Consider the following 12,621-nt stretch of genomic DNA (forward strand, 5'->3'; position numbering starts at 1 on the left):
AACCTAGACAGCATATTAAAAAGCAGAGACATTACTTTGCCAACAAAGGTCCGTCTAGTCAAAGCTATGGTTTTTCCAGCAGTCACGTATGGATGTGAGAGTTGGACTACAAAGAAAGCTGAGCGCCGAAGAATTGATGCTTTTGAACTGTGGTGTTGGAGAAGACTTTTGAGAGTCCCTTGGACTGCAAGGAAATCCAATCAGTCCATTCTAAAGGAGATCAGTCCTGGGTGTTCACAGAAGGACTGATGTTGAGGCTGAAACTCCAATACTTTGGCCACCTGATGCGAAGAGGTGACTCATTTGAAAAGACCCTGATGCTGGGAAAGATTGAGGGCAGGAGGAGAAGGGGACGCAGAGGATGAGATGGTTGGATGGCATCATCGACTCGATGGACATGGGTTTGGGTGGCCTCCAGGAGTTGGTGATGGACAGGGAGGCCTGGCGTGCTGCGGTTTATGGGGTCACAAAGAGTGAGACGCGACTGAACTGAACTGAAGGCTCTGTTTTGAGGGTTACTATTTGCATAATGTATCTTTTATTCATTCTTGTAATTTTAATCTTTATTTCACCTTCATTTTTAAGTCTACCTTCACTGGGTATAGAATTTCCAGGTGAATAATATTCAGCAATTAAAAAGAACTGAATTACTGATACATGCAAGAATATGGATGAATCAAAAAACTGCTGTGCTGAAGAATTCAAGTATGAAGAGTACATACTGTATGGTTCCATTTATATGAAATTGTATAGTGACAGAAAGCAGGTCAGGAGTTGGGCGAAAACTGCCTGCAAAGGGGCATAAAGGAATCTTTCTAGATATGTTCTACATCATGACTGTGGTGGTGGTTATATGGGTATATTCATTTTTCAAAAGTCACTGAACTAAATATACAGTTAAAATGTGTGCACTTATTATATGTAAATTATACCTCAATAAAGATGATTTAAAAACTTAAACGCTTAAGGGGATGACACAATAGAAATTATTAATACAGCTAATAAAAACAACTCTGCCTAAACAAATCCTCACTATGTGTGCAAAACAAAGTTTGTTGAACAGAAAAATACATCTCCAAAGTTAGTAGTTTTCCAGAATTAGTTGTTCTTAAAGAAACTCTATTCAAGTATATTTAAGATCCGATTTAGGAAAAAAAACACCCCACAACATTAATTTGATATGCATGTTTGGAAAATACGGAACTGATCATATATACAAATATAGCTAGGATTTAAAACTTCCTAAACAACAACACATTATGGCTATAATCACTACCAACTTAGAATATGCTATCAATAATAGCTTAAAAAATTGGTATTTCTTGTTTTTATAATTTGCATAGCTTAAGCAAATTTATTTTCTCTATTTATCTGCTTAATAAAATTTTCTAAATTTTATTTATTTATTCTTTGGTTGTGTCTCATGACATGTGGGGCCTTGGTTCCCCAAACTTGCGCCCTCTACAGCAGAAGCACGGAGTCCTAAACCACTAGACCACCGGGGAATTCCCTGCTCATTTTTAAATGCTCTGAAAGCCATATATATAAAATTTTATCTTTTGCTGGGAAAAAAGTCTTCATAAATACAAAGTACTATCAATAGCAAAACATAAAAAAAGGTACAACCTCTTCCATGGACTTTATAATCTTCTCTACTCATCAGCGTAACTGTTTTCCTTTTAGCCTAGGTGTAACTGTGAATTAGGATCTGATAGGAAATTTCACATGCATTTAGAAATCTTTTTTTTTTTTTTTTAATTTTATTTTTAAACTTTACATAATTGTATTAGTTTTGCCAAATATCAAAATGAATCTGCCACAGGCATACATGTGTTCCCCATCCTGAACCCTCCTCCCTCCTCCCTCCCCACACCATCCCTCTGGGTCATCCCAGTGCACCAGCCCCAAGCATCCAGTATCGCGCATCGAACCTGGACTGGCAACTCGTTTCTTACATGATATTCTACATGTTTCAATGTCACTCTCCCAAATCTCCCCACCCTCTCCCTCTCCCACAGAGTCCATAAGACTGTTCTATACATCAGTGTCTCTTTTGCTGTCTCGTACACCAGGTTATTGTTACCATCTTTCTAAATTCCATATATATGCGTTAGTATACTGTATTTCTGTTTTTCCTTCTGGCTTACTTCACTCTGTATAATAGGCTCCAGTTTCATCCACCTCATTAGAACTGATTCAAATGTATTCTTTTTAATGGCTGAGTAATATTCCCTTGTGTATATGTACCACAGCTTTCTTATCCATTCATCTGCTGATGGACATCTAGGTTGCTTCCATGTCCTGGCTATTATAAACAGTGCTGCGATGAACATTGGGGTACACGTGTCTCTTTCCCTTCTGGTTTCCTCAGTGTGTATGCCCAGCAGTGCGATTGCTGGATCATAAGGCAGTTCTATTTCCAGTTTTTTAAGGAATCTCCACACTGTTCTCCATAGTGGCTGTACTAGTTTGCATTCCCACCAACAGTGTAAGAGGGTTCCCTTTTCTCCACACCCTCTCCAGCACTTATTATTTGTAGACTTTTGGATCGCAGCCATTCTGACTGGTGTGAAATGGTACCTCATAGTGGTTTTGATTTGCATTTCTCTGATAATGAATGATGTTGAAATCTTAAAGAAATGAAGGGTCCCTTCCCTTTATGAATCAATGAATTTCCCCGTATTTTAAACACTGTACAGTCAAGGAATACATGTCCTAAAATTCCCTGTAAGGCTAAACCACAGTCTTCTGGAAAAAAAGAAGTTAGGCCTTGTATGAGGGGGCCAGAAATGCATTAGCAGCACCTTAAGTACAATCAGAACATACAGCCCTAGAGGAACTGTACTCCTCTGCGATCACCATTCCTTCAAAAACTGAGAACTACCACTGTTCCCACCCTCCTGTCTCTTAAGATTCAATCTTCTTGTAATGGAAGACTCTTAAACTTCACTCATGCCAGCAGGTATCACCATTTGACACAAACTTCTAGTCTGATGAGTCCTTTTAAATCTGATGTTCTGAGGTCTGAAAATGAAACATTTCTGGACTCTACATGGTACAAAACAGATTAATTTCAAATATGATATAACAAGACTAAGGGAAAAAGCAATGATGAAAGAGAGAAAACGGGCACACTTACCTTGTCCCCGGTGGCAGTGGAAATTGTTTAAGTGAATCACCTCTTCACTGCTGTTTCCCTCTGCCATTTTCCAACACAGACATACACCTATGTGCTTGCTAATATCTAAACATGGCGACCACCTATTCCAAAGGGTGTGAAAAAGAAAAAGAGAATTATTAAGAATGAAGGAGTATCTTCCCACATATCTAGTCAAGATAGCATCCTCAGCTTATAAAGTGAAAGTGAAGTCGCTCAGTCCTGTCCAACTCTGCGACCCCATGGACTGTAGCCTATCAGGCTCCTCCATCCATGGAATTCTCCAGGCAAGAGTGCTGGAGTGGACTGCCATTTCCTTCTCCAGGGGATCTTCCCAACCCAGGAATCGAACCCGGGTCTCCCGAATCGCAGGCAGACTCTTTACTGTCTGAGCCACCAGGGAAGTCTTTATAAAGTGAAAACACCACTAAAAAGAAAAATTTTTTTCAGTCTTTTAAATGAATAACTAAAGTTAACAGAAGAGGAAAAACTAAAATTAAAAAAAAAAAAATTCCTGCAAAAGAACATACAAAAGATGAACAAAGGATCAAAGACTAGATGGGATATACATTTTTAAAAAGTGAAATTCAACAAAAAAATAAATAAAAGGAAATAAAAGATATTCTAAAAAGTAAAATTAAAAACTCAATTACTACAACCTACTGAATGGGAGACAAATATTTGCAAATCATAACCCCTAATAAGGTGCTAAAATCCAGAATATATAAAGAACTCGTACATCTCAATGGCAAAAATCACAAATAAGCCAATATCCCAAATTAAGATATTAAAAAGTGCTCAACATTACTATACATCAGTGAAAGGCAAATCAAAAACACCTCTGCCTGTTAGAATGACTATCATTCATTCAAAAAGATGAGAGATAACAATGCTAGCAGGATATGGAAAAAGAAAACTCTACACCGTTGGTGGGATTATAATTGGAATAGACACTATGGAAAATAGCATGGAAGTTCCTCAAAATTTTAAAAACAGAACTACCACATGATCCAGCAATTCCACTTCTGGATATATAACTGAAGGAAATGAAATCACTATTTTGAAGATATCTGCACTGCCATGATCACTGCAGCACTATTTACAATAGTTAAGACTTGGAAACGACCTAAGTGTCCAATGACAGATAAATGGGTAAAGAAAATGGAATAATATTCAGCTACAAAAAACAAGGATACTCTGCTATCTGTGACATGGTGAACTATTCTGTCTCTCCATAGAAACTGTAAAACATCACTGAGAAAAATTAAAGAGTAAATAAAGGAAGAGACATACACATTCATGGGTTGGAATGCTTGATTATCTTATGTAAACATGTCAGTTCTCCCCAAATTGGTGTACAAGTTTAATACAGCCTTACTCATATTTTTTAAATGGATATGCACTAGATGATTATAAAACTTACAAGAAAAAGCAAAGACCCCAGAAAAAGCAAAGCATTCATAAACAAAAAGACAGAGAATTTATACTATCAGATATTAAGTCTTGTTATAAAGCTATAGTAATTAATGCAATGTAGTATTGGCAACGGAGAAGGCAATGGCACCCCACTCCAGTACTCTTGCTTGGAAAATCCCATGGACAGAGGAGCCTGGTGGGCTGCAGTCCATGGGTTCGCTAAGAGTCAGGCACGACTAAGCGACTTCACTTTCACTTTTCACTTTCATGCATTAGAGAAGGAAATGGCAACCCACTCCAGTATTCTTGCCTGGAGAATCCCAGGGACAGAGGAGCCTGGTGAGCTGCCGTCTATGGGGTCGCACAGAGTCGGACACGACTGAAGCAACTTAGCAGCAGCAGCAGCAGTATTGGCTAAATAAAACCAATGGAACAGATCTGGTTACATGTGGACATTTATGACAAAAGTAGCCTTGCAGAGCAATGTAAAAATACGATTTTTAAACTGTATGACACTGTACTGGAAAGCTGTAATTTGGGAGGATAGGGAAAATCAAAGAACTAGACCTCATCTATATGCCTTAGACAAAATAATTTTTATGTGAACTGTTGATTTAAATGGTAAGGTAAAATAATAAACTTTCTGGAAGATAACATAAAATACCTTCAAAAATCAGACCTGGGAAAGATATCTTTTTAAAAATAATTATTTATTTATTTTAATTGGAGGCTAATTACTTTACAATATTGTGGTGGGCCAACTCCAGTACTCTTGCCTGGAAAATCCAATGGATGGAGGAGCCTGGTAGGCTGCAGTCCATGGGGTCGCGACTGAGCGACTTCACTTTTATGCATTGGAGAAGGAAATGGCAACCCACTCCAGTGTTTTTGCCTGGAGAATCCCAGGGACGGCGAGCCTGGTGGGCTGCTGTCTACGGGGTCGCACAGAGTCGGACACGACTGAAACGACTTAGCAGCAGCAGCAGCACTGTGGTGGTTTTCGCCATACATTGACATGAATCATCCATGGGTGTACATGTGGGCCCCCTCCTGAACCCCAGTCCCGCCTCCCTCCCCATGGAAAGATATCTTAAACAGGATAGAAAAAATGTTGTCCACAAAAGCAAAGACTGAAATATTGTACATTAAAATTAAAAAAATATTCTATTCACCAAAAAATTATTAAGAGTGGTGGTGTCCAGCGGCTAAGACTTTGAGCTCCTTATGCCGGGGGTCCAGATTCAATGCCTGCTCAGGGAACTACAGCTCACACGCTGCAACTAACAGAGCCCACACGCCACAACTAAGACCTGGTGCAGCCACATAGATAAGCTCTTTTTCTTTTCTTGTAAATGGCAAGGTTAGAGAGGAAAAAAGTCACCATCAGGGGAAAAAAAGAGTGCTTGCCCCTCTGAAACAGTATTTGGGGGTCAAGAGGAGAGGATTATTTAAGTCTTTCTGTAGTTTGATTTTTGAACCATTTTCTTGCTTTACTCTGATGGACATCAGAAGAATGAAAATCAAGTAAGAACCAAAGGGGGACAATTTTAACTGCTACGGCACCTTTTTAGTTCCAAGATTCTATCTGTAACCTACCGACTCAAGGTTTTTCTTCTCAAGAAAATCTGTTTTCTTTGTCTTCCTGAGAGAAACCACGTGCTTCAAAAGAGGTAGGCCCTAAACTATGTCTTCTCATAATATGATGTCTATAAAGAGACAATCAAATAATGTCAGAATTTTTCAACATAAGATACTACAGTTTTATAGCAAGACTGTGTTTAAATATTACAACAGAACTTTCTGGTACCTATAACTGGACAAAGGTATCTCAATGTTTAAAAATTATAAATCCAAGCATAAGCTTAGGTATCTCATCTGAACTAACAATAATGATGTTATTTCCAAACGGCACAGTATAAAGGAAAGAGCTTTGGTGTCCACTTTCAACTGCCTTTATTCAAGTGTTTTTCTTTCCAATACAACTTTCAAAAAGTACTTTGAACACTTAATTCCAATATCCAAATTTCCTATTTCTTTTTTTTATCACAACTAGATTCCTTCAATTTTACACTGGAAAACAAAGGAAAATGTGATTTATTTTATATCTAATTTGGTTAGACTGTCAAGTTTGTAGTTAAGCAGATTACCAGTGCTGCTTTAAAAGCAAGATTCCTCATCAATGGCATGTACAGTGGTCCCAAGCTGCAGTGAGAAGAGAAGTCTGATAATGAAATTTCTACTCCTGACTAGCTTCTCTGTAAAGGTCATTTAACTTCCTGACATTCAGTCCTCTCATCTGGGCTCAGATCAGACTAAGTATGAACCCAGGTTTCACCAACCAGTCATATCAGTGACTATGCATAAACTGCTTAATCTTTCAGGCCTAATTTCTTTCTTCATGAAATGAGAATACAGCTGTTCTGAAATTGAGTTAAATATATATAAAGTGTTTAGTACAGCACCTGGAACACAGTAAGGGCCACATTATGACTATTATTATTGTGAAATGGAAAGAGCAGATGTACAGTTTTGTTAATAATAAGGGTTGATAATAAAGCCCAACCAGGGTGGGGGTGGGAGGGGTTTATTCTCCTCTTCCAAGCTACTTTTCACTAGTACTGTAACTATTCACATACAACTTTTACTTCCTTCTTTAGGAAATTTTATTTCCCCTCTGGAAGTTAACAAGAACCTATACATGTCTTTTTACTTACTGATCAGACACCAAAGTGGAGTTCAGAAATAGGAAATGCCTTTCATGAAAGAACAGTTCAATTATTTCTTGCCTTTAATTATAAAAATACATTTATGATTATACTTTATGGTCAAATATACCAGTTAAAGCTTCCAAATTAGAACCAAAAATTAGCATGTATTCATCAATTCATTACTCAGTGGAGAATTCTTTTTTTTTTTTTTTTTTAAGAATCTCATGTGGTAATATTGAAAGAGTTTAAGAAATCTGGATGGTACTCCTTCTATGTTCCTTTCCACTTCCTACAATTGTCGTGTCCTAACGATCTTTTTTTAAACTCTTCTCTTCCTTGTATGAATGAATCAACACATGATGAGAAAGAGTTCACATTTTGTTTTCTCCATATGCCCTTGACTCTGTCTTATTCATAAGTGTACTTTCAGTGTCTCACAGTTGTTGAATGAACGAGTGACTCTGAAAATAGCTTCCTCTGCCAGAGACTGGAGCTGTTCATCACAGCCATATTTAAGTAGTCAAGTAACGTGGCTTATGTGACAACAACCAGTTTCTCATTCTCTTTGTCAGTTATAAAGTATTACACAATGTAGTGTAATAAAAAATTACATCATTATAGAAAATCTGGAAAACAAAGGAAGTCAGGAAAAGATGGGAATCATCCATGGTTCTCTCATGTCAAAACTGCATCTTTGCTTCCTTGTGACCAGAGTCCTTAGGTCTGTCTTAAACAAACTATTTCCTTCTTATTCCTCTATTCACATCACTTCTCCGCTTTTCCTTTCAGATGCTCCTAATACTGCATGGTCCTGGGGTTTTGTGGTGTTGCTGCTTTCCAGAATAATCTCCAAAAATATGCCCATCACTTTTGCAACATTGATTTTGGGGTAATTAAGGAAAGCAGGGCAAAGGAGAGCCAGGCCAGGCTGGGAGAAGCCGACATGCCCAGGTTATACCAGCCCCCACAAACCACTTCCAAGCATATTTTTTTAAAATGTCTATAAATGATTACTGCTCTTCATTCAAATACTAGTTTCTCATCTTAATATTTAGATAGCCATTCTTTGTAATCCTGTACTAATATGTAATCAATATCAAATTAACACAAAAAAGTTGATAATGGTTATTTCTAAGCAGTAGGTTTATATTTTTGCTTCCTTAAATTTTGATTTTTCTGCACTAAACTGGTATTATTTACTTAACACTTAAAGAATCTGTGTTATGCCTCATAGGGAATAACAAGGAAAATCCAACATGGATCTTGCCTCACAGAACTTCCATCAGTGAGAGAAAATATGCACACAATTGAGTATACTACAAAGTATGGTCTTTACTGCAATACAAAGACTATTACAGTTAAGAGAGATCAGGCAGTCAGGGAAGGCTAAGGGGAGACAGCAGTATTTAAGCTAAACTGAATGCTCTGCCAGTTCCATGCTTAGTTTTAAGACAGTAGCACTTCCATCAAGGGCTCTGGAAGCCCAGAGTGACCATGTAAGAAGTCTGACTACCCTACTGGAGAGACCACATGGAAAGCTCTGACATTACATGGAGAGGGAAAGGCAGCTGGGCCGTCTTCCAGCAGCCGCAGACAAGGCATTTGAATAAAGAAGTCATTCTGGAAGTATATCCTCCAGTTCCAGCCACTGTGGCTGACAGCATGTGAATAAAAAAAAAAAAAAGGCCCCGGTGAAATCTTCCCAACTTCCTGACCCACAAAACTGCCAACAAAAAAAACTGTTGTATTAAGTCACTAAGCTCAGAGGTGGTTTGCTAACAGAAAAGTGAAGCAGAGCTCTAATTTTTATTTTCTAACTCAATGGGAAGCAATGCAGAGAGCTGTGCTTTAGGAACAACGACCAAGCTGCAATGTGTAAGACACTGACTGCAAAAGACATCCAGAGGCAGGAAAACCCAGTAAACAAGAGCCAGTGAAGTGGGAACTAAAGGTAAAAGGTAACAGCAAGCAGAGGAAGGAAAAGATGTAGGATACTAATTATAAAGGTTAGACTCAATGGGACTTTTTTTTAAGGACACAGCACATGGCATATTTTAGTTCCCCAACCAGGGACTGAACCTGCACCCCCTGCAACGGAAACTGGGAGTCTTAACCACCGGACCACCAGCAAAGTGCAACAATGGGATTTCATATGTAACTGGTCATCAGGGCAAGAGGACGCAAGGAGTCAAAGTTGACCTCCATGTTGAGATCAGATGACTGGACGATGGTGATACTATAAAGAAAGAACAATGAAGTTGATGAGTTCAGAATAAGAAAATGCAATGCACGTTAATTTCAAGATACATACAAAATGAAAGAACTAAGGTAAAATAGCATCCATAATCAGAGATGATATGCAAACAATTAGTCTGGAGTTCAGGTGGTTTCAAAGAGCTCTAAAAATTCTGTTCTCAGTATCTTTTTACAACACGAAAGGTTTTAAACCAGAAATTATTCAAAATTTTCAGTGGGTAGGCTAACGAGCTTAACATACAACATTAAGTTTTTTCCTCCAATTGTCAACTGAAAATTGGTTCGGAAACTGGGATGGATAAGCAAGCATATCCTCAATCCACAAGGAAGAAATCAATGTTTTCAACAATATTTTTACAGTTGAATCCTCCGTTAACTCATGACATCCTGCCCCTTCTATCCCAATACTGTCTACAAGTTGTACCCCCCAATGAATTTTCATATAGCACGGAGTTTTGTTTTTGTTTTTTAAACCACAAATCTCTTCATGGCAGAACCAAAACCCTTACCATGGCCAATGAAACCCTGCCTCACATGACCTTGCTGACACAGCCAGCCCCACCTCATACTTCTTTCCCTATTCACCATTCTGCACAAACCACAGCTCAGGTCCTAGAAAGTGCCATGAAATTTCAGGCTCTTCTCTCTGCCCCTCTTTGACCAAATTAACTCTATTTATTCTTCAGTTCCTCATCTTAAAATTTCACTTCTCAGAGAAAAACCTTTCCAGACTACCCCCAGTGTCTGTTCATCTGTCTCTTACCCCTTCCAAGTACTACCACAATAAAACATTTAGGAAGCTATGCTTAACATCCACCTCCTTTGCTAAAAAGAGTTCCAAGAGGGTAGGGAACTGAAAAAGTGTTAGTTGCTCAGTCATATGCGACTCTTTGCGACCCCATGGACTGTAGCCCATCAGGCTCCTCTGTTAATGGGATTCTCCAGGCAAGAACGCTTGAGTGGGCTGCCATTTCCTTCTCCAGGGGAATCTTTCTTACCCAGGGATCGAAACCCAGTCTCCTGCATTGCAGGCAGATTCTTTACTGTCTGAGCCACCAGTAAAGCCTCAAGAAGGTAGGACCCTTGTGTAATTCATTTCCAAAGCCTCAGGACACAGCACACAGCCTGGCAAAAGTAAATACGCCAGAACTTCTTGAATATTCACAGGTATAGCAGGATAATTAGGAGTATGAACTCTGGAGCCAAATGGGTTCGAGTCCCAGCTTAGACCCTTACAAGGTAAGTTATTTTTTCAGCACCTCATTTTCTCCCTCTTGAAAATACGGGACGACAAAAGCCACGTTATCGAGGATTCAGAGTTAATATACGGAAAATCCTTAGAACAGTGTCTAGCTAAAGAAAATTATGACATCTGTAAAGCTCTTACCACAGCCTAGAACACTAAATACTCATTAACATGAGCACAGGCTCTCTCATCCACCCTATTTCATAAACTTTCAGTCTTCCAGACTCATAGCTCAACTTCCTTCATTACACTTCTCCAAACGGGCTGCAAGGCTTCTTCTCTTTCTGCAGTTGCTGCCTACCTTCAGGAGGAAACTATAAAGGCTCTATTTACGTTAACAGGGAGCTCCGAAAGTCTGGCCCCAGGCTCTCAAGCTATTTCCTTAAATCCAGCCACTTCCTACTCCCAGCTACTATAAACGACTTCTGCAAAAAAACAAAAAAACAAAAAAACAAACTAACGGAGCAAGGCTGTTTCTCCGCGGTCTTCCTGAGGCCAGCGTTCTGAATGCGGCCATGCCCACTCCCAGCAGCGCAAGCCATCTTCTCGTGGTATCAAAAAGCTTAGGACCAGCCCCCTCCAGGCGCTCCTCACGACGCACCCCGACTGATCACAGCGCTCCACTCGCTGAGGTCGGCACCCTGCCCTGCGGACGTCGCGGAGACCCCTCAAGGCTCTCAGCGAGCTGGGTCACGAGACCGGAGCGGCCCAAAGTTTTCGACAGTCGCCCCACGCGGCATTCGAGCCACAACCCACGCGGGAACAGCGCCTTCGTTCGCCGCCCAGCACTCCGGGCACACTGGGGCGGGGGGGTTCGTGTTCCCTGCGCTGCCCGGGGTTCGGGGAATCCTCACGAGGGTGGGCAGCAGCGAGCGGCCGCCTTCTAGAGAAGACCCCCTCCAGAGGTGAGCCGCGAGGGTCTGAGAGCCCGCAGCTCCACCCCCACCCCCCACCTCCGGGCGTCGGAGTTCAAAGTCACGGCGCTGCGCCCCGCGCGCGCTCGGGGCCGCGCTCTGCTCCTCGGCCACCGCTTCCCGGGAGGTGCTGCCGAGGAAACTCGAGTCTTTCGGCGCTTTCGAGTCCTCGCGCGGCGGACCCACCGACCGGCCCGCGAAACTTCCCGAAGTAACGGGACCTGCGGAGGGTCCGCCGGCCGCCCGTGCCTTTGTCGCTCTTGCCTGGCCGCCGGCCCCGCTGCTCCGGCCGCTCGGCGCTGCCCGGAGCCGGCCCTGGGCTCGCTCGCGTCGGGGCAGCCGCCCGGCCAGGCTCGCGCCCCCCCGGGCCCTTCACGGTCGAGCCCCCGCCCCCACCCCCGGCTTAATGGAGGCGCCCGGTGAAGACGCCACTCGCCCCACAGAGCCGGCCGAGGAGTCGCGGCCGATACTTACTCGCCACTCGACTCGCCGGCTCGCGAGGCAGGCTCTGGGGCTTCTGAAGCCGCGGGTTCCAGTCAGCAGGAGCGGCCGCGACAGCCTAGTCGCCGCCGCCGCCGCTGCCCTCCTTCCGGCCTTGCTGAGGCGTCACCGCGCGCCTGCGCACAGCGCCCCCTCCCGACTAATGACAGGAAGAACCATAGAGGCACGCAGGGGGCTAGGGAGGAGGGGTCTGGGGAGTAAGACCATAGAGAGGGACTCCTGTCCTTCGTCCCGGCTCGGCGTGGGCTGAGTCTTGACTTCGCCACTAGGCGGGAGGACGAAAGGAGCCCCGTGAAGTGTCACTATCACTCTGGGGGTTTCAGCTCCAGGACGTGAAGCGGATGACCGTGGAAATCTCCTGGATCTGCATTTATTTGCACCCATTGCCTTTGGCAAATCATTCACGGAACATATATTCAGAGG

General features: G+C 41.9%; 1 protein-coding gene across 19 annotated transcripts in view; it reads right to left on the bottom strand.

Moving 5' to 3' along the window:
* Positions 1 to 12,297, bottom strand: part of RNF216 (ring finger protein 216) — a 133,353-nt gene extending 121,056 nt beyond the window's left edge. For 6 of the 19 annotated variants that reach the window (XM_086373820.1, XM_086373813.1, XM_086373806.1 and 3 more), the window contains exons 1-2: positions 12,172 to 12,297; positions 3,140 to 3,261 (exon numbers count right to left, since the gene is read on the bottom strand). In XM_086373820.1, the coding sequence (XP_086229946.1) occupies positions 3,140 to 3,206 (67 nt within the window). In that variant the 5' untranslated portion in view covers positions 3,207 to 3,261; positions 12,172 to 12,297. Of the gene's footprint in view, positions 1 to 3,139; positions 3,262 to 4,869; positions 4,988 to 6,169; positions 6,275 to 11,244; positions 11,989 to 12,171 lie in introns of those variants that run through there. The other 13 variants (XM_086373815.1, XM_086373808.1, XM_086373823.1 and 10 more) reach the window with 8 other exon arrangements.
* Between the last annotated feature and the right edge of the window lie 324 nt (positions 12,298 to 12,621).

The sequence above is a fragment of the Bos grunniens genome, chromosome 25 (assembly GCF_055505025.1).
Source record: "Bos grunniens cultivar Pamir isolate PY7600 chromosome 25, Bosgru_T2T1.0, whole genome shotgun sequence".
Taxonomy (NCBI): Eukaryota; Metazoa; Chordata; class Mammalia; order Artiodactyla; family Bovidae; genus Bos; species Bos grunniens.